Source organism: Aedes albopictus, chromosome 1 (assembly GCF_035046485.1).
Source record: "Aedes albopictus strain Foshan chromosome 1, AalbF5, whole genome shotgun sequence".
NCBI classification, from domain to species: domain Eukaryota; kingdom Metazoa; phylum Arthropoda; class Insecta; order Diptera; family Culicidae; genus Aedes; species Aedes albopictus.
The window spans coordinates 79,300,683-79,324,028 of NC_085136.1; the positions used below are offsets into that span (position 1 = coordinate 79,300,683).

The window sequence follows — 23,346 nt, forward strand, 5'->3', positions numbered from 1 at the left end:
ATATGCGCTTAATCAGTATTCAAATAAATTTATCAATTGGGTAGAAATCACACTTTCGTGGGCCTATTCTTACCATTAGCTTCTTCTATTGCCAGAAGAGAAGTTTCGGAATGTGTAAATTAAACTGTGCGAAAACTGGGAATTGAAAGTAAAAAGAAAATCGTGGTAAGTACTGTTCCTTGGAATTCCACTAAGAATATGCATCCTTTGACAGATACGTATTTTGAAAGGTCGTCTTCAGTGTCTTGTACTTGACTCGACTATTGGGAGTTGAACTCGGACCTCCTGATATATAGTCACTCACCTTAGCATAAACACCACACACAATTGTATACGTATGCTCGAAATCATGAGCATTACTTGTTGTGTTTGAATAATCAAGAACGTAAGTTGAACTAAGCCTGTATTAAGACTGAACAAGCGATGTGAACTTAACGAAAACATGCTTGGGTCAGCTGTCAAAAATATTTGATTGAAGGTTGAACAACAGATGATTAATTCTGCATGTTGGTGTATGCTTTAAAGCTGGTTACACAGATGAAGAATATTCTATTCAACTTGATATTCAGCCATCTATGTATTACTGATTAACCCTTATGTGGCCGATAGGGTACCCGGGTATCCAGCGTCCATTTAAAAAGCACGGTGTAGAAAAAAGCAAAAAGTTTGTCGGACACATAACGGTTAAAGAGGTTGAACAAGCCATACTTCAGACCAATGTTCAGCTGTTATTGTGTTCAACCACTGACACCATTAACCAGCTACTGTTCAGCTAATACTCTCACTGTTCAGCATTCATTGTTACTTAGGTAGACTCTTGCCAGCAACTCCTATCCTTACCTTCGCGTAGTACCGGCTGGGAACCACGAGAAACCTTAGTGAAGATCGGGTAACCAACCCCGGTGGGAACTTGGGTTGTAGGCCGACACGGAAGGGGGAGGGAGGGGGGTCTGGTTCTCCAGGAGGGGTGGCTCACAACAGCGTCTGATCCCCATGTTAGGGGCTGCTGAGCAACGTCCTAGTCCCGGGGAAGGACTCTAAGCTCAACTGTCCACTATGGTCAAACTATGGTCCTCCGGAAAGTAGGGAGTTGGTGCCAGGCCCTACGAGCCGGCCGTCAAAAAACATTGAAACGAAAAAATCAGCAACAGAATAATACGAACTGAGACCAACGGCAACGACCCCAGCAAACAAAAAGGACTTACGATAGGAAAGTCGGTACGTGGAACTGCTGATCTCTCAACTTCATTGGGAGAACGCCCCGCATACTCGCCGATCTACTAAAGGACCGAGGATTCGGCATCGTAGCGCTGCAGGAGGTGAGTTGGACAGGATCCATGGTGCGAACGTTTGAGGTAATCATACCATCTACCAGAGCTTCGGCAACACACGCGAGCTGGGAACAGCTTTCATCGTGATGGGTGATATGCAGAGGCGCGTGATCGGTTGGTGGCCGATCGACGAAAGAATGTACAGGTAGAGGATCAAGAGCCGATTCTTCAACTTGAGCATAATAAACGTGCACAGCCCACACTCCGGAAGTACTGATGATGACAAGAACGCATTTTACGCGCAGCTCGAACGCGAGTACGATCGCTGCCCAAACCATGACGTCCTGATCATCATAGGAGATTTAAACGCTCAGGTAGGCTGACGAACGAAAACGGCCTACGACTCATTGATTTCGCCGCCTCCAAAAATATTGCCATACGTAGCACCTTTTCCCAACACAGCCTCTCTTATCATTACACCTGGAGATCACCACAGCAGACGGAATCTCAAATCGACTCGTTCTGATTGACGGACGACATTTCTCCGACATTATCGACGTCAGGACCTATCGTGGCGCCAACATCGACTCCGACCACTATCTGGTGATGGTCAAACTGCGCCCAAAACTCTCCGTCATCAACAATGTACGGTACCGACGACCGCCACGGTACAACCTAGAGCGACTGAAGCAGCCGGATGTCGCCTCAGCATACGCGCAGAATCTCGAGGCCGCGTTACCAGATGAGGGCGAGCTCGATGAGGCCCCTCTAGAGGACTGCTGGAGTACAGTGAAAGCAGCCATCAAAAACGCAGCCGAGAGCACTATCGGGTACGTGGAACGGAATCGACGGAACGAATGGTTCGACGAAGAGTGCAGAACGGTTTTGGAGGAGAAGAACGCAACGAGGGCGGTAATGCTGCAGCAAGGTACTCGACAGAACGTGGAACGTTACAAACAGAAGCGAAAACAGCAGACCCGCCTCTTTCGGGAGAAAAAGCGCCACTTGGAAGAAGCGGAGTGCGAAGAAATGAAACTGCTGTGCCGTTCCCAAGAAACACGGAAGTTCTTCCAGAAGCTCAACGCATCCCGCAACGGCTTTGTGCACCGAGCCGAAATGTGCAGGGATGAGGACGGAGGCCTTTTGATGGACGGACGTGAGGTGATCGAAAGGTGGAAGCAGCACTTCGATCAGCACCTGAATGGCGTAGAGAACGTAGTCACGGGAGACCACGGGAACGGAGGAAACTACGACGCCTGTGTAACGGAGGACGAAAATGAACAAACTCCCACGCTGAGGGAAGTTAAAGGGTGCCATTCATCAGCTCAAAACCAACAAAGCAGCTGGTAAGGATGGTATCGCAGCTGAACTCATCAAGATGGGCCCAGAAAAGTTGGCCTCTCTGCAACGGTTGATAGTCAGAACCTGGGAAACCGAACAGCTACCGGAGGACTGGAAGGAAGGGATAATCTGTCTCATCTACAAGAAAGGCGACATAATGTGTGAGAACTTTCGAGCGATCGCCATTTTGAATGCCACCTACAAAGTGCTATCCCAGATCATCTTCCGTGACCTTTCAACTAAAGTAAATGAGTTCGTGGGAAGCTATCAAGCTGGTTTCATCGACGGCCGATCGATAATGGACCAGATCTTCACCGTACGGCAAATCCTTCAGAAATGCGCCGTGAATACCAGGTGCCAACGCATCACCTGTTTATCGACTTCAAGGTGGCATACGAAAGTATAGACCGCACAGAGCTATGGTTCCTTGCTATAACGGCTGACAATAACGTAAACCGTGAAATATGTAGGCGCATCATCGGTGGTAGTCGTGCCAACTACAAGCTCTAGAAGAAACTGCGGTCAAATAACATTCACCCCCGCACTAAATCCTCTACGGACACTAGACATGGATCATGCTTGAGGAGGACCTGCAAGCACTCGAAGATTTCGAGCGACGCGTGTTAAGGACGATCTTCGAACCACGAGCTCGCTGCTCTTTACGACGAACCCAACATCCAGAAGGTGGTCAAAGCCGGAAGGATACGACGGGAAGGGCATGTTGCAAGAATGCTGTACAACAACCCTGCAAAGTTGGTGTTTGCTAACCATCCGGTTGGTACAAGCGGAACACGATGGGCGAACCGACGTTGGAGAGCTGCAGCTGCAAATCGAGTATTATATAGGCAAATGCTAGATTCAGTGTTATCATGAGTTTGATGCTGAACTAAATCAATGAATGAACCTATTATTCATGCATTCATTCCTTCATGGCAGTGCTGTAAAGCCCATATTTTCTGGGACACCCTATTATTTTTATTATTTCCAACTACTTTCCAGTACGTCCCACTTTTGTAGAAAATTCACAAAGTTTTGGATCGACACTGTACTACAAACATGCCACCTGATGATGGTGACGCTGATCGGGTAACAGTATGCTGACAGTATGGTGCCGGCTTAAGGGGGATAGATCGGCACACCCCGGCGAAATCATCACCGTTCGTGCGTATAGTCTAGTCTCTAGTCACGCTGATAGATGATCCAATACGGTGTGGATAGGTAAAGCCGCCCGAGAAGGTACGACGGCTTAAATTACGGAAAACAAAGTCCAGCGCAGCGGAATCATATGGTTGATTGACGCTTTGGCGACATTATATGGAGTGGACAGAAAAAAAATGGGGTGGACATTTGAGTGGATGAGTGACACTTTGGCATATTATGAATTGGATTAGTGCCATAATGATGGGGATTTGAGAATCGGTGATGTCAATCAAGGGAATTGATCATTGATTTGCAAGCGACGGGTTGTTAGTTAGATGTCCTCCTCCTTTATCTAGCTATCGCCTAGTGTATAAGCTAGCTGCCAGAGACATTCTTGGGTTTGTTTCACATTGATTGTGTTATTTCCTCTCGACTATCAATTGAATTTATTTGCTATATAGAACTCTCTTGTGGAATAAGTACCGTATTCACTCACTACTTCTATGCTTCGCATCAGTAGTTTAGCATTCCTGAACATAAATTTCACGCGCGAGTTCCGGAAGGTTGAAAAAAAAATGATTGTATTCTGGCTATGTAAAGTTGTGCCAAATCAATCAATCGAATGCGTTTTGATGAGTATCTTTGCAGGTCTAATCAAGAGGGCTGTAGTTTCATATTCTTGATGACAACGACACACAGTTTAATAATTTTCTTGAGAAAGCCAAAGGTTAGGTGGATTGTGGTGATAGTGCCTTTCTCGTCGAATATGTATGTATTCACGATTTTTCCATCGACGTTAGTCGAAATATTCCTGAATCCTGAGAATACTCGTGAGAAAAATACAAAAAATAAAATTTCACATACTAAGTCCCATTCGAATTTCGATCGCATTGCAGAGCGTGAGGGCGCAGCTAGTCGCACCCAAATTTTACGCAGAAGTTTTAATCGCAATACTATGGGAATGAAAAAAACTTTGTTCGGTGTTGATGCGAACAAATTATAATTTTCTCATATTACGTTGATCCATCCTACGGTATATTTACACCTCAGTAATCTGAAATGGTGTGATTTAATGAGATCGCCATGGTTTTGTCAAGATTGATATATGAAGACTTCAACCACTTCTTCACTACTAATCTTACACATCGTTTATCAGGCTATCAAAAAGCCACGATTTAGTTTATTGCTTGCATTGATTTTGTGTATTTTCATAATTCCAGCGTAACACCCAAAGCGCCAAAGCTCTTTATCAGGTTATCAAGAAGTCACAATTTGGTGTGTCGCATCTATGAGTTTGGTTTTTTATCACTTCAGGTGGGACACCCGGAGCCGATTCTATGACACTACCGGTTGTTCCAAATATGGTCTGAGACTATTTTCTTGCTAACTGTTCATCAGGTTTCCTAAAAAGCCGCGTATTGATGTGTTACATACATGAATTAATATTTGACCAAATGGGCGAGACACCCGGGAACAGTTTCAGATCATTACCAGTAGTTTCTAATGTGATTTGAGGTTATTTTCTTGATAACTGTTCGGCAGGTTATTAAAACGCCGCGATTTGATGTGTCACATGCATGGGTTGAGTTCACTTTTATATTTGGCCACTTCCAGCGGGCATCCGGAACCGATTCCAAAGCACTACCGGTTCAGACATGGTATGGGAATATTTTCTTGCTTATCGTTCATTAGGTTATAAAAAAGGCCGTAGTTTGGTGTGTCGCATTGTTGGGTTTGTTGCATTTTCATATCTGGCCCCTTCTTGCGGTACTGCTCTGGAATACCTAAATGATAATAACTCCGGAACGGCTGGACCGATCCGTACCATTTTCAATAAGAAACAATAGGACCAGATTCCACGTCGAATGAACCCGTCGGTCATTAAAATCGGTTGAGATTTACTGTCAAAAGGCGACGTGAGTTGTTTGTACGCATACATACACACATATATATATATATACATGTACATACACAGTAGAGTGGGCCAGCGTTGTATGGAGAAAATTTTAATTTGATCGCATCAACCCGAAACAAAGCTTTTTCAATCTATATTAACGTTGAACTTTTCGTCATCGAAATCATCGTCATCATCAAACATTTGAAAGCAGTTTTTTCGTTCAAAACAAAAGTTTTTGCTATGAAAATATATTCACTGTATTCCACATGAGGAATATAATGCAGTGAATATATTTTCATGAGCCTTGTTTTAATTTGCAGCGAGAAAACTGCTTTTTATTTTCCGAAAAATGATGACGAATGCTTGAGCCTTAACGTCCAAAACAACTGTGCAAAATTTGAAAGCGATTGGTTGCGTCCCCGTATTCCGCATTGCAATTGAAATTTGTATGGAAGTTAGTATGGGAAAACGTACTTTTTTGCATTTTACTCATAAGTTGCATTCTTTTGTCTAATACCATGTAACTAATTACGTTAAAGTATAGCCTAGGGGGCCATCCATTAGGTACGTCACGGTCCTAGGGTGGAGGGGGGGTTAGTGAAAGTGTGACAAGCAATGTATTAAGTATAGGAAAAACCCGTACGAAGGGGGGAGGGGAGGTCGGATATTACCGATTTTAGCGTGACGTACTTCATGGATGCTCTCTAGGATATGCCGAAAAACTTTGTCGAAAATTGCAAAGTGATTCGACGCTTGCGAAAAAAGTTATTCACTTGGTAACTTAGGCCAATAATTGAGATTTTATTATTGGTGTTATTCCTTTACATGTTAAATGTTAAACACCACCGGGAAATCTGTACGTTATAACTTTTTTCATAAGTGTCGGATCACTTTGCGGCCTTCGGCATAGTTTTTTGGCATATCCTAGGTTATACTTCAACGTCATTAGCTAGATCGTTTTAGATAAAAAAAAACAATTTAGGGAAAAAATGCTAAAAAGCACGTTTTTCCATACTAAATTCCATACAAATTTCAATCGCAATTCGGAATACGGGGACGCAACCAATCGCTTTCAAATTTCGCACAGTTGTTTTGGACGCTAAATGGAATCGAAAAAGCCTTGTTCCAAAAAATCGGCTTTGTTGACCCAGTCTAATACACAGACATCACTTCAATTCGTTGAGCTAATTGATATATGTGACTAGACCTCTTTCGGACCTTCTATCAAAAAGTAATTTTTGGAGCAAACATATTGCCTTGTGTACGAAAAAGGCAAATATATAAAGTTTCTTAATATTTTTGTTTTTTTTTTTTTGAATTCGCTGTTTTTGATGAACGGTTGAGTGTAGTTGAACATACCCAAGTAACCATCACGCTGTATATAGAGCATTAATTTCGCTTCATAGTATATTATATGACATGCGATATAAAGTTGTTTTGTCATATAGGTACCATTAAAGTAGGTTTAAAGTCGAAAGTGGCGCTACTATTGTTGATTTAAAGCAAGCTTTACTGTGGCGATTGCTAAAGCATATAAAATGCTTGTACCATATAGCTAATGCAATGAAATAGTATGGAATGCATACTTAAGGCATCATGTCAACAAAAGAAAAAAAGTATTTTTTTCATTTTTCAGTCTATTTTTATCTTCTCATACCTGTTCCGATACTCTCACGCTGATGTTTTTTATTCTATTTCGGGAATTGAACCTAGACTGCTGAAACTGGACCGCGATGAAACTCGAACGCGCTAACGCTGTGCTACGACTACCATGTATTTTGCACCTGGAAAAATGTGCAACATAAAGTAGCGTATACTCAGCTCGTGTTTTATTGAGTTGTGTTTTCAGCAGCTCTATAAAGTTGTGCTAGGATCTGAATGCCATCAGTTATCTTACTCTCCCATAATCCATTCGAAAACAAGCGACTACAGAACCGATTGATTCCACGAACGAAGATAATATAAAGATTTAAATTAGTTTGTGTTGATTCTGTTCTTATTGTTTACATACGTGCTCACTTCTATAATTTCTTTTATGAAATCGGGGCACTATGTTAAATAAGGAAACCAATATATCAACCCCACATAATGTTTGTTCCCTCAGCATCTGATTATCTTCAAGTCCCAAGCAGAAACCAAAAAAAAACATACGCAATATAAATTTTCAAACAGCAACATCTGAGCATAATAATCCAAGTCCTTCACAGCAATCCATGAAAATTTGGGTTTGTTTTTCTTTTCTTTTGAATGGTTGTGTTTCTAAAAATGTTTTACAGATTTTTTCGAACTGAGGGTTTTTTCTGTTTACAACGATGAAAGCATTAGTAAAGGCATATATAAAGTAATAAATCCTTGCATTATTGATTGCCATAAAGCTTTTAACATGGTAATGCAATGAAGCATTAAACAACGTCGCTATAGAACTATACCGAACTGTCAAAATTCTATAATGCTTCAATGCTTTCATAATGTAGAGAAAACGCTTTATTACTTGACAGGTGTAGAATAAAAGTTATCTCGCATTAGCTAAACTATAATACGATTGAATTAATGTAATGATATAATGCTTGTGGTTACTTGGGTAGGGTATGTGTACCATTCCTTGGCATAATATGCAAGCCACCTTGACAATTTTAGCCATAACTCATGAATTAATAGCACTAGAAATAATATGTTGACCCTATTACGCACTCTAGGCAATGTTTGTTTCACCAATTGTAAACTAACGTAAATATTCAAGAACTTACTTAATTACGTTGAAAAGATTTAATGCGATGGTATGCAACGTTGGTACAAAATTGGCCTATTAGTGGATACAACGTTGGCCTATTACTTTCCAAGCGCTAGAACCACTTATTTTCTATTTTATTCAATATTTGTGCTGACGTATTTTCACTGTTTATTCACCAATCTTACTTTCAAACTACGTTTTGGAGCCAAATTTTTACAAACCTATAAATAAATCTTTTAAACTTAAGTTTTTTCTTAATTTAGCAACAAAAAAGCGCAACAACATTATTGTGTCATCGCACACAAAATATTTCTTCCTATTCGTTCTTTTTGGTTCATACACAAACAATGTTGTTGACGTCATTTTATCGGTGTTGTTGACGTCACTTTACGGATGGGCCAAGATTTGGGTACATAGTGAAAAAATGTCCTCAATATACGGCCCACACATAATTTCTCAAATTAGTTGAATACAAATAAGCAAGTTCAAAATAGTGTCTTTGACCGTCGCATTATATGTTCAGTTATCGAAAAGTCAATTCAAAATGTTCCAGAATCATGCCATTTATGATCATGTGTATAGACTGCCCACTAAGCCGAAGACTCATGGCGTCTACAAAAGCTAAACAAAGTGACATTTTCATTCCATTTAAATGCTCCAAAGCAGTCTTGTAAACATTCGACACTTTTCACTACCTTCATTTCGTTGCCGCAGTCGGGTGTCAGCTTGCTTTGTTACATTCGTGTGCTACCGTTACCTCTTACACACAACACGAGCGGTAGAACGAAGATCAATAAACATAAGAAAGGGCAAAATAAATGTCGTCTGACACGATGACATTTGCTTAATTCTAGCTTTATGCATAGATTTTCAGCTTATTCCGATTATGAATGTCAATATTAGTTTATTCTTGCATGTTGTATTGAATACGACACACAGATGGGCAACATAGCTCTTATTATGGAAGAAGACAGGAATAACAAAAGCCGAACCGTCTCCCGAAGGCGCTATCGTGGTGAAGTGCATTCGTTTGACATTTTAGTTTCGAACAGTAGTTTGATTGCCTGTGTTGCGAATGTCGAAAACAAAGGAGGTCGAATATCGACGAAAAGGTTCAAATGACTGTGATATCTAACAAGACTGCTTCAAAGTGCTAAAATTGAAACGAAATGTTACAGTTGTTTGGCGCATAGCTTTTCCGATCTCCAGTTATGCGTGTTTGTTTGAGTGTTTGGTTTACGTTAAGATGGGCCTAACAAGGAGACTATGCCAACGAAGCATCCCGATACCCTATGTATAGTGTTTTCATTGGCAATTGAATGTAGAATCTATTTGAAGTATCAAAAATTGTTTCATTCTCCTTGTTTTTTTTTTCAAAAATAATAAAATAAGGCTAAACATTATTTAAATAATATGACATCTAACACAGTTCCACGACGAATATAACCCTCAGTGTTTTTTTTTTCATCTATAAGTCCTTCAAATATTCTGAAATATTTTCGAAGACTGACCGTTTTGGAGTTTGGAGTGAACCTGGTGGGTTGATTAGAAAACATGACTATCACGCCGAGGACCTTGAATAGAATCCCACTTCCGGTACCGATGTGTTCTTCCTTCAGAAGGGAAGTAAAGCCGTGGGTTCCGAGATGAACTAGTCTCGCGTTAAAAACCTCGTTAATGAAGGTAAAAACATGTTATCTTGTTCTTTTTTTTTTTTACTAAATTAAGTTTTTTTTGTATACCCTTTTTTCAAAAACTATATGAAGAATATTGCATAAAAAATGAAATAACACAAAAGACATTTCCAGATAGAAGCTCAACAAAATTTCATTCGAATTTGAATCGCATCTACGCGGTTTGTACGTTGAGTTTCTGTAGTATCTGGTGGTTTGTGAACATTCAAGTCAATTGTTGACTGAGTTGTAGCGGAAAAGCAGCCACTGCACATGTGGTTCGGCGCAATATTACCTTTTTTTTTAGTTTTGAAAAGAAAACCCGTGACTCCACAACAAGCATTAGTGAATATACCAGACCGCCTTCCAATGAACTTGACAAATCAATAACTGGGCAAAAATGGTATTTCGAACATCCAATTCAAAATATGTTCTTATGTAAAATTAGTTTTTGCCTTGGATTTGTTTTTATGTGAAATTTTCTGAAGGCCCAAACATTTTTAGGGACCTTCTGGCTTCCCCTTAAATTCGAACCTGATCAAAAGGAACTCCTGGAGTAATCACTGAAGGAATTCCTGGACAAATAGTAATAGGAAGTCAAACTGACTCCGAGCTCACTCCACGAAATCTCCCCTTTTCTAAGCCAAAAGAGAGATGGAATTGGGAAACAGGCAAAATGGGATTGAGAATAACTTTTGCGCCATCGAACTAAAAATTTCCGAAAAGAGCATAACTGGTCATGATGAGTACACATTCTGTTTGGTTGTTTATAGCGGTTGTTGGTTATTGGTTGTCGAAAGCATGGGATGTATGTATAGCAAATCGATGAGTGAGTCTTACTGAAATTAATTAGTTAATTTTTCACAGTATTCTTGAAAAAAAAAATGTTAGCTGACCTTAAATGGAGGACACTATGAAGTATTTTAATGTACTTCCTGGTTAGTTCCGTATGATTTTTTTTGTTAATTTCGCTCCATCATGAATGACTCTTGTATTAAATATTTTTGGTCCCTACTAAAGACCCTTTTTGAGGAAGTTAGAAACCATGGAGAAGGGATTTTTAGAAACACACCTCTGACAGATGAGGTCGTAAGACAATTTTTATTTTTGGAGCATTGACACTGCAGAACTAGTAGGTGGATGTATTGATAACTGAAGCTAAGTGAATCTAAAAAGAAATATATGTCATTTGCAATATATTTCACAGGACAATTGCCAATTCGTTTCTTCAATATTTTAGTCGAAAATTCACGGTTCTTAGAATCCAAATAAGGCCGCCACAATGGCCTCCTTACCATTAATTCCAATTTTCAAGAGCACAAAATTGATATTTTAGCAGACTAACGAAACTGAAAATGCTAAGTACTTGTTGATTGCTTACTCGTAAGGAATATTGAGTTACATTTTCTTATTTTTTGCCAATTTGAGTCTACAAAAAATAATAAACCAAGTAATAAACAAAATGATCGTGGTATGAAGTAGTGTTTTTTATGTCAATTTATATTTGAACACCACTGTAGCAACAAGGCATGGTCAATTGATACGCCTCGCCTTGTTGGAATGCAAATATGGATACAGACTGACTGAAGGTATCCGACACCTGAATACCATACTTCAGGTGATCGTATGCCTCACTAAGTAAAATGCATTTCAATATTGTTAGGTTTAAAACGGGACCGGGGTTCGTTTTTCTCATCCATAGATAGCTAGGTATAGCATTTCCTTCCGACAGGCTCGGTAGCTCGGTTATCTTCACGCGAGCCCCATTTTTTTCGGCGTTTCCAGCACATATTGAAGTATGTGATTGATTGGTGAATAATTAGCACTTTAACTTATGTAACTGTTTTTCCCATTAAAGGTATCTGGGTTGAGAACATCTCGAACAGCAGTGAGCAATTTACACCTTACCCAATTCGAAGTAATTTCGGTTCCTATTCATGTGAGCAGCAGAAGGTGATAAAAGTTCATTATACTTACCAGCCATGTTTTGTTTTGCTGCACCGTTGGCTGTTTTCCCTCGAGCGCTCTGCTTGTGTTGAGCCGAAGCCTATCCCAATTCTGGCAGTCTGCTGCCTGCCAGCCAGCCACAGCTCTATAACCGAGCCGTATTGACTGCGGCGCCCGTTCGGTGTGGTTTTCCTTCCCCCTTTTGGTAATTCGATTTCCTCCTAAACAGGATAGACAGAACGTCGCCCCTGTTTTTTGCCGTTTTCTTTCCTTTGTCACTCCGTCACTGCTGCTACGTGTTAGATTCACGTTTTTATTCACTAAACCACATTTTCAAGACATTTTCATTCACTGATTTGCCTGTTTTTCCAGGCAATTGCACCTTTGCCCGTAAGTTTCACAAAAACAGATTTTCCAGCACCTGTGATCACAAAGCTGCTATCCCTGGTCCTGAAAAAACTCAAATCACTGTATTATCACTACCTCAGGAAGCTCACACACGACTGACTGTCCGTCACTGCACTGTGGATGGTGTTTGGAATGCTCTCTTCTTCGTCGCCAATCTGCTGTGGATAAAAATCGTGCTCTATGTTTTTGATAATCATAAATATGTATAGGAGTTCATCTGTTGTCGCCCGCCGTCACGCGACTGCGCGCCTCTGAATGCTTTGCACTATCCTCTACTCTACCACCATCATATCGTGTGGCATCGTCCGGATCGCGGACGAAGCACAATCATCCCCCTCACCGCAGCCTAGGGTGACCATGTAGTGGAAATGTGATAAAAGAAGGATAATCGGTTTCGGTAGCACCAAAAGAGGAGGACATCAAAATCAGAAGCAAATATATTTCTTTCACGTCATTCACTACTTCTAACTACAGTGACAGGTGAAAAAAGATTCATCATAACCCAATCGCACGGCACTGTCTATCCGATGACTTATCGGTATGACAATTAGTATGCCGTCGGACTCTCGACGGGTCGGTCCTCGGCCTACCTAATACGGTAGTGTGACCGTAGCAGCCTAGAAATGTAAATTTCTAGATTTTTGCTTAGGCTACGCAAGTCAAGTATGGTAACAAATAATACAGTTTGCAGAAGTACAGGGATGTGCCCTTTGGAACAGTATTTGGTTTTTGGTCGAATAATGCAAAGAAAGTGATTACTACCCAGTTAACTAATAAGCAGGTGAAATGCGACTTTACAGCAAGTCATTAAATGAAGATTAGCCGTACTCAGGGCCGAATCTAAGGGGGGGGGTAGCCTGGGCCCCGGGCACCCACATTTTAGGGCTCCCGCAAAAACCAGTTTTGCTTGCTAAACATTAACTTTTTTTTCATTTTGCTCAAGTACTGTTGAAAAAAGAAAGAAAAACTTATTTGCCCATCGCATTTGTACCTCCGAGGGGCCTCCACATTCGCTCCGGCCCCGGGCCCCCACAATCCTTAATCCGGAACTTGGCCGTACTTATATGCGCCTTTCAGCCATTTTGCAAGACATTCTTTCAAAAATTCCTCCGATAGTACCCCAGAAGTTCTGCAGTGCCTTTCTCGATAATTCCTCCAGAATCTTTAATCGCAGACAAACAGACGTAACACCTAGAACAATTTTCATCGCCCAGCTCCTGGTGGAAATGTTTCACGATACACTGAGTTGTGCAATATTGTCAAATGAAGGCGCTAGTGTGAAACGTCAAACGCGAAGAAGAACGATGCGCGCGCCTTTGGTTGTGAAATTTAAATTTATCGTTAAAAGCGTAGTCGATGGAAATTTCGTAAGTGTTACGTCTGTTTGTCTGCGCTTTTACTGTAATTTCTGCTCAAATTGCTGTAGAAACTTTTTTATGGATTCCTTCGGAAAATTCATAAATTTCTTCTCGGAATCTCCACATGTATCTCCAGGGTTTTTTTTTTCGATATTCCTTCAAGGAACCCTTTCTCCAGGATCGTTTTTTTGTGATTTCATAAAATGCTTCTGTAAAAATCCGTGAAGAAATACCTAAATCCATTCTGGAGGAATCATCGAGGGAATCTCAGGAGATATTTCAATTACCATGGAATTCCTGGAGGAACTCTTGGAAGAATTTCCGAAAGAATTGTTGAAATTGGTTTGTAAAAAAACTAGATGAGTTCCAGAAAAAAAAACCATGGAAAAAATTCTGAAGAAATCCCTTGCTGCCATTCATGGTGGAATCCATAAACTACTGAAAGTGTCTTAGGAGATATTTCCGAAGAAATTCCGAATTTCGAAGAAAGTTTTAGAAAGGATCCAGGAATTTTTGAAAATATCATTAGATGAATATTTTGATAAATCTTCTGTCTAATTAGTGTTGTAATCCCTTGGGATATTTTTAAAATCCCTCTCAAGGAATATCTGTACGAACCCCAGGAAAATTTCAGAACGACTGAAGAATTTTCTGGAGGAATACCTGAAAAAACCGTTAGTGGAATTCCTACAAGAATTTATTATTAAATATTGAGGAAAATTCCTGAAGAAAACCCTTATTTAAATTCATGGAGGATATTCTGAAACTCTTCCCGGAGGAATTCGTGAGGGTATTTTCAGAGGAATTCCTGGGGGAATGTCTGGAGAAACACTTTAACTTCTGTAAAGATTCCAAGACAACTCTAATGAGAAATTTCCAAAAGAATTTCTGTAGAGTTTCTAGGAAATGCTGAAGAAACCCCTTGAGATATATCTGAAGATATCCTTGGAAGTGTGAATAATAGGCAATAAGTTAGAATTCACAAATAAAATGAGATTTTGAAAAAGGTATCCCTGGAAAAATTTTTGAATGAATCTCTGGAGGTTTTTCGAAAAACCTCTATAAGATGTTCTGGTATAATATCTGGCCGAGTCGTTGATAAATTCCATGGAAAAAGGAATTCTTGATAAACAATATGAAGATATTCTTAAAGATATGGTTGAAGAAAGCCTTGAAGAAATTTATTGAAGAATCCCTTACAAAATTTGTGAAGGAGGAATTCCTGAAAGAACCCTTGCATTACTTTGCTAAGGAGGTATTTCTGAAAGGGGAACGTTCATAAATACCATTACGCTTTGAAAAGGGAGAGGGTTAAAACTCCCCAGAGCCAAAATTTGTGGAACAAATTTTCAGGACATTTTTCTACAAAGGACATTTTTCTACAAAGCTGCATATAAAAAAAAAACACAGTAAGCAGGCAGTACAACGTTTGCCGGGACAGCTAGTTTCCAATAAAAACCACTTTAGGACATTTGGTTGAATGTCGTTTGGCCGAGTGACATTTAGTCGAAAAGCAATTTGATCGATCTTAGGCTTGTAGCTTGTTTCGTATCTATAGTTTTCGTTGACGTTGTTAGGGCTTCTGACTTTTAATCGAAGATTTCTCTTTTTCGACTTTCTCAATTTCACTATGTTTAGATGTTGAAGCTGCTGACTTTTTAGATAATTTTTCGTCTTTAAAAAATATGTTGTTCTTTCACGTTTAATGATTTCATTGGGTGTAGCATATACTGACTTTTTCATCAAAGATTTCTCCTTCTTTTGATGAAGTCTGTAGCAGGCCTTGACCTGGAAAGGTTGATTTTTGTCCGCGTCTGACATTTTTTTCCCCTTTCAGAGTGAAAATTTTTCGAGGATTGCGGATTTGAAGTCGGAAGAAAACTTGCAACTACGTTTGGTTCGCTCCTGGGGGCTAGTGTAGCGGTTGAAACTGGTCGATCGTTTGGCTGTGATTTGAAACGTTGTTCGGGGGAGAAAGCTTTGCCGTGGACGTTTTCTCTGGAGTCAATCGGAAATTTCGGCTGAACGCCCAGCCCTCCCTCTCCTTCTCCGTGCAAGAACTTCATCCCAGTAAGAGTATTCCTTTTTGGATCCGTTTGGAAGCGTAGCCGTTGAAGACCATTTTCTGAAGATTTACGAGGGCTCTGTAAACTCGTCTGGCGCTTTGAAGACGAAGCGAGTAGGTATTTGTTGTTTCTTGCTGTGCATACATCGCTCAAGACTCGTAAGCGGGCGTGCTTCGAAAATCTCTGCCAGGCAGCCAACACGACCCCATGGGGTGATGCCTACAGAATAGTCATGGCCAAAACGAAGGGCGCGTCAGCACCCCCAGAACGCTCCCCAGAGATGCTGCAGAAGATCGTGGAAACGCTGTTCCCGCGCCACGATACAAGACCATGGGCCCCCGTTCCCTATAGCCAAACCGGCCATAGCGAGGTAGCCCCGGTGACGAACGACGAACTCATTGCAATAGCGAAGTCGCTTAAGTTGAACAAGGCTCCGGGTCCGGACAGTATCCCGACATTAGCCATCAAGACGGCCATCGAGGCTAAGCCTGACATGTTCAGAATGGCTATGCAGATGTGCCTAGACAGAGGCGAATTTCCGGAGAGGTGGAAAAGGCAAAGATTGGTTCTACTGCCCAAACCCGGGATCTTCTACCTGGCGACCCGTCGGCATACAGACCTATCTACCTGCTGGACACCGCCGGAAAACTGTTGGAACGGATCATTCTGTCGAGGCTGATGGTCTATACCGAGAAACCCGATGACTCTGGTCTCTCGGATAACCAGTTCGGCTTCCGGAAGGGTCGATCGACGGTGGACGCTATTAGGGCTGTAACCAAAACGGCCGAGATAGCGCTCCAAAAGAAGCGAACAGGAATCCGCTATTGCGCGGTCGTCACGCTGGACGTTAAGAATGCGTTCAACAGCGTCAGCTGGACCGCCATTGAGTGCGCAATACACCACCTAGGAGTCCCGGTTAGCCTATGCCGGATATTGGAGAGCTACTTCCAGAATAGAGTGCTAATCTATGACACCGAGGAAGGCGAGAGGAGCTACAAAATCACCGCAGGGGTACCGCAGGAGTCCATCTTGGGCCCGGTACTATGGAACGCGGCGTATGATGGCGTATTGAGGCTCAAACTTCCACCGGGCGTAAAGCTGGTTGGCTTCGCCGATGATATTACCCTCGTGGTATACGGCGATTCGATAGAGGAAGTGGAACTGACAGCAACTCACGCAATTGGCATAGTGGAGGATTGGATGAGGTCGAGACATTTGGCACTCACGCACCACAAAACGGAGGTGGTGGTGGTAAACAACCACAAGTCTAAACAGCAGGCAGTAGTGGTCACCACAGGTGGATGCACGATCAACTCTAAGCGCTCACTGAAGCAATTGGGGGTCATGATCGACGATAAGCTGAAATTCGGAAGCCACGTAGAATATGCCTGCAAAAGGGCAAGCATGGCGATAATGGCATTGTCAAAGATAATGTCAAACAGCTCGGCAATAGTCTCGAGTAAGCGTAAGCTGCTCGCGGCAGTAGCGGTCTCCATACTACGGTATGGCGCCGCAGCATGGTCGAAGGCGCTAGTGGTAAACCGAAACGTGAAGCGACTTGAGAGTACCCACAGGCTGATGTGCCTTAGGGTGGTGAGCGCATACCGCACGGTTTCAAAGGACGCGGTATGTGTGCTAGCGGGCATGATGCCCATAGCTTTAGTGGTGGCAGAGGATGAAGAATGCTTCGAGCGACGCGGCATAAGAGGCGCGAGGCGTATCGCCAGAACCTCGTCTATGCTGAAGTGGCAGAGCGAATGGGATTCCTCCAGCAAGGGTAGATGGACACACAGGCTCATACCGAGCGTGTCCAAGTGGACGAGCAGGCCCCATGGCGAGGTGAATTTTCACTTGACTCAATTTCTGTCAGGCCATGGGTGCTTTAGGTGGTATCTGCACAGATTCGGACACGCAGGCTCCCCCGCATGTCCAGAGTGTGCAGACTGCGACGAGACCGTGGAGCATGTGCTCTTTGAATGTCCACGTTTCGTGGAGTAAAGGTCGAGTATGCAGGAGGTATGCGGTAGAGATATCACGCCTGACAACATTGTTGAAAGGATGTGTATGGGGGCGGACAAGTGGGACTCCGTTACTTCCACGGTTTCTCGAATCGTACTTGAACTACAGAGTAAATGGCGAGCCGAACAACAGCTAGTTGAGTTGGCCCCCCTTCCCCATCCAGGAGCTTGAGTTCAACGGGTAGTCTAAGTACTAGCCAGGACCCGAGCCTCCAGGGGAGAGTGAACAACTTAAGGCGGTAGCTGGTGGAACGCTTACTATTAGAGTGGACTCATGTACGGTCCCCCCTTCTCGAAGTCATCCCTAACGGGCGTACCGCGAAGGTAAGGAAGAGAGAGAATGAGTTTTTAGTGGGTCGATCCTCACATCACCCGAGGAACCACCTCTTGGGTATCTGTTGCAGATTTTCTCATTCTACAAAAAAAAAAATACATCGCTCATGCAAGGTGAGTATCGTAGTATAATCAATCGCGTTTGTCATTGTTCTCACGCGGAAACGAATACAAAAGATACGCGGATATTTTAGTTTTTAGTACTACATTGTTTCTTGTTGGAGTATGAAATCCGGAATAAGTGTCGCGCGTTCGCTTCGTATTTCGCAATGGGCTGATCGAGGCACCACCGTGAAATCCGAAATCAGTGCCGGAAAATATTGTGACTTTGTATTACGTGTAGGTGGCGAAAAATTACACTCTGTGACGTTCGGTCTTCTTTATATATTTACAAAACAAGATCTGCAAATTTCGTCACTTCTAGTGTCGGCCCAAACTTTTAGTATTCCTATTTTATTTTGATACAATTTAGCTATATTTTTGTACAGTCTGCCACCTTACGGTGTTGGCCACACTATTTTGTTGCGTAATTATGTTTAAGTACTTTAACTTTAGTTTGTGCGATCTGTTGGGATTGTCAAGCTGTTATACTTCCGGAAGATGCAATAATTCGATTTTCGTCGAGTTTCGAAAGTGACTTTTCGCGAGTGCATCGTTCATAGCATAACAAGGTGATTGTAGCAATTTGTTTACAAAGACAAAAATCTTAACGTTTCCCTCCCATATCCAAACTCCTAGTGGTTTCTCGCAGTAACGCAGAGAATTCCTCGGTTATTGGCCTAAGCGAGAATCACGTCATCACTTCTTTCCCTATCCTCAATTGACCTGCATTCGGACGCGGTCGGCGCTGGTATTGCACATTGAAAAGTATTGGGATGTCGGCATTTACACAATGAAGAGGAGGCTAGTCCCAAGCATCATCTGTTGGTTCTTTGTGTAAATGCTGATGTCCTTGCAATAACAGAGGAGCAACCGCGGGCGGTCAATCATGCTCATGCTCATGCTCAAAAAGTGCATAGGTGGATAAAGTAGCCGAAGTAAAGAAAGTTTTATTCTAGAGGACGTTAAGTTTATAAGAGAAAATTTGAGATAATCATTCTTTTATGGTCCGTCACGAAAGGGATATGCATCCTAGAGGGTTAAAGTCTTCGGCAAAGTGCTTTGGATTGGTTGGGACTACATTCTCACGTCTTCGGTGTTGCTCTAGATCTACATTGAATGATCTATATCAGTGGTATTTTTTGATATGATTATGTAGTGTTCTAGATATGCTTATTCAAGGGTTGAAGTTTTTGAATAAGTGTCTTGGATTTATTGGTTTTCATTGCACATTACCACATGCAACACTTTTATGTCGTTGGTTTTGATCTTGATTTGCTGAAGCTGCTCTAGACATTTTGTTTTTTTTTGCATGTCACTCCACAACACTAGAACTTGCGTCCTAGAAGGTTACAGTCTTGGACAAAGTGCTTTAGGTTGATAGTTGCTACATTTTACATCATTGGTTTTGGTATAGATCTGCTGTAACTGATCCAGAGCTCTAGATATGCATCTTGTTATCGGGGTAGTAGGGTATGTGTTCCATCATTAATCTCACGCTCCCATATTCATCCTATTCGAAAACAAGCGATTACGGCACCGATTGATTCCGTTCTTTTTGTTTTCATGGATGCTCACTTCTAACAAAAAATACAAAAATAAGAAACAAAACAAACAGCGCTTCAATCCATTGTTTTTCGTAGGATGAAAATGGGAGCCACATGCTTAAGAAGGGAACCAATACCCTATTTGTTAAAGTGCTTCGGGAGTTGGTACTACATTCATACGTTTTTGGTTCTATCCTTGATCTGTCTTAAGTGATCTAGATCAGTTTTATCTTACTCTAGAGCTCTGGATATGCATCTTCGAGGGTTGCAGTCTTCATAAAAGTGCTTTATATTGGTTGTTACTACATTTTCACGTCTTCGTGAAACTAAGCAGTAGTTGTTCTTACCAACAACGAAGACGTGAAAATGTAGTAACAACCAATATAAAGCACTTTTATGAAGACTGCAACCCTCGAAGATGCATATCCAGAGCTCTAGAGTAAGATAAAACTGATCTAGATCACTTAAGACAGATCAAGGATAGAACCAAAAACGTATGAATGTAGTACCAACTCCCGAAGCACAAGCGATCTGCATCAGTTTTATATTGCATGACACTCTTGTGCTCAGAGTGTACCAGGAATATGGAAGTGTTTAGAAAAATGGTTTCTTTGGCAAAGTAATTTGAAAGTCAAGGGTTTAAATTTGATGGTTTTGCCACTGGACGGCGCTAGTGAGTATGCCAATTCTAAAACTAGGTCAAAGGCTTACAGTTAATGGGTCATTTGATGTGAAATTTCATCATCCAGGCAGTACTAGTCACACAATTTCAAAAGCATTTAAATGATTGGAATTTCTCGAAAAGTATTCAATGTTGATTGAACTTTTTTCAAATGTTGACTTCAGAATATCTTACCATGGTCTGGTTACTCTACCCTCACAATCCTCACAATGAATCGAGAGAGTCAAGCAAACAATTCAAGCGCACACCCCCTGTTATCCGCGTAATGTACACGCACATGGTTTCAATTTTTGGTGGTACAAACTCGTACGCGTGTCCGTTTATCCGTGTTACGACGACAACGATTCGAAACTAGGCTCTTGTTGTTTGTTGTAGACGCACCCGCACCCAAAACGTAAGAGTTGTTGGATGTGCGAACCAATCTCACCCACGGAAATCTCACCCGCTTCCGTATGCAATTCAAACTCTCGAGGCTTGGCTGTTTGTTTTGGGTCGTTGGTTGGTAACGGTGAGGTGATTATGGCGATGCTTGTAGGGGATGGAAAATTCATTCATAAAAGGAAGAGTGCGATAATGAAAATGAGTTGTTAACTTCTGGTGCCTTCTCTCTCAGATATTGTTGGCTATTTACGCGTGTGGGTGGAAATGCTGACAAGTTCCGGTGGCTAGTGCCATCTTGCGTAATTTTGGAAAATGTTTTCCATTTGATTACGTTACAATCCATTTTTGATGATTTGAATCTATGCTGTCCACTTCTGTGATAAAACAGATCATGAAGCCATGATGTAGCGTGTTATATATTCAATTAAGTATGTGATAAGCAGATGATTATATTGAAAGTTGTCATGTAACGATCACCGGACAGCATAATTTTTACAAGATCAGATCATTGTATATTCCCGAAGCAAGAATATAGCGGGCGAGACGTTATAGTCGTTATAGTAATTGTTTTTGTGCCACTCAAATCCAAAATAGGACTTCAAATCAATCTCTGGCACTTGATTTTATATGTGTTCCAATTATATATACCACGTCTCTTTTCCATGCAAATTTTCATTTTCAATGCACTGTTGCTTGTTCTACAAAGCGAGATTGCAGCTAAATAACCCACATATGAACTGCTCCAGTTCTTTAAATTTAATTATTTCGTGAGGGAAGTATACGCTCCTTTGACGTCAGCTTCCCAACCATCATGAATCACCTCACTCAATCGGAATGCCTCTCGTTTGCGGTACAATTATTCACTTATTTGCACCCCAATCCCAGAAAACCCTGGAAAATCCACAGTGCACATCACTTAACCTCACCCAACCCAACAGCATTTTCGCATCATCATTATCTCTTCAGAGATCTCTGTTGTTACCGATCGATTGATGCTTTTTTGTTTTGATTTTGAATTTCCTGGCGTGGCGCGCCGCGGTTCCATTGCACAATTTTTGGGGCGCGCAGCCATTAAGAGGCAACCAGGTGCAGCGCGCCACTCAGCGCAACAATTGAGCGCAGGCAGGAGATACGCGTGCTTGGGTTTTGCGCGGGCTTGTTTGCGTACGCGACGCACGTGCGCCGCGAGCGCGACTGTGTCACTCACTCGTTATGGGAGCGGAAGCGTAGCTTAAAAATTCAACGCCTATTTTCGATTTCCGTATGTATGCATCATTCATGCTCATGGTGATTATGATGCCAATCGATTTGAATTAACCGAGAATGATGGTCAACGATGTCACGAGCTTATGGGCAGAAGCGCACTGATCGCGTGACAACGCATCTAGGCGCGCACGATGAAGGCTGTGCACGTTAAATTTGGGACACTTATGACATACCACGGCATGCGTGAGCAATTGAGCATGGCATCGCCTTCAAGACTTCCTAATTACTTAGACTCGTCTGTTTTGATGACGAGTATGTCTCCATTCTCGCACTTGGCACTTGGCCAACTCTCACCAGCTTTCCGAGACGCCTGGTGGACTTACTGGCATCACTGCACAGTGGTCTACGAACCTAATTTACCAGGAAAAATGTATGTTGCGACTTCAAACAATTTTTAGACAATAATGGTCTTCTACAAAGTTGTTCTTAATAATAAGGCACTCTTTTCAATGTTCATGTAGGGTGGTCAGTATTTTCAAAGAAATTGAAAACCCAGCTTTTTTATGAATATCCATATACATTCTTCGGCAAAATTGTTGATCTATCAATTTTGAGCAAGTTTGCTGAAGACAGTTTTTATGTAGCTTTATAATTAATCGATCTAGAGATATTTTCCAGAATTAGCTTAGAGTGGTTCAAGAAAAACCGGTTTTCTGGCATTAACTTTAACAAAAGAAAAAATGTTGTTATAAAACATATCAAATAATTAGAGGGGTGTTATTTTCGTAACTCAAGTAAAAATACTTGAAAAGTGCCCTTTTTTTTCTAGAAAATCATCAATATCTTTTGAACGGAATGACGTAGTAACATTATCCGCGCACAAAACTGTGCGTTTTTGCAAGCTCTAAAAGAGATTCTTAGACTACTTCGACGAAAAAATTGAAATAAAAAAGAATAAGTGTTAAAACGATTTGTTCTAGCGTCACCCTATGAAAACTATGGCAAAATGCTCCAAAACTGCTCAGAACCATTTAAACGCTTTATCTTTTTTGTATCATATTTCTCATCAAAATTGTCTAAGAAGCATTTTTAGAGGCAAAAAAAGTTTGGTTTCCAATTTCCTTAAAAATATGAACCACCACAGAAACGAAACTTTGGAAAGAGGGCCTTATTATTAGGAACAACTTTATAGAAGACCATATTTATCTAAAAAATCATTTGAAGGCGCTAAATGCATCTTTCCTCGTG

General features: G+C 41.4%; 1 protein-coding gene across 4 annotated transcripts in view; it reads right to left on the bottom strand.

The window, feature by feature from the left end:
- The window catches only part of LOC115253965 (septin-4), an 85,616-nt gene that overhangs the window by 17,477 nt on the left and 44,793 nt on the right, over positions 1–23,346 (bottom strand). For 3 of the 4 annotated variants that reach the window (XM_029854835.2, XM_029854836.2, XM_029854834.2), the window contains exon 2: positions 12,031–12,450. In XM_029854835.2, the coding sequence (XP_029710695.1) occupies positions 12,031–12,037 (7 nt within the window). In that variant the 5' untranslated portion in view covers positions 12,038–12,450. Of the gene's footprint in view, positions 1–12,030; positions 12,460–23,346 lie in introns of all 4 variants that reach the window. The other variant, XM_029854837.2, reaches the window with a different exon arrangement.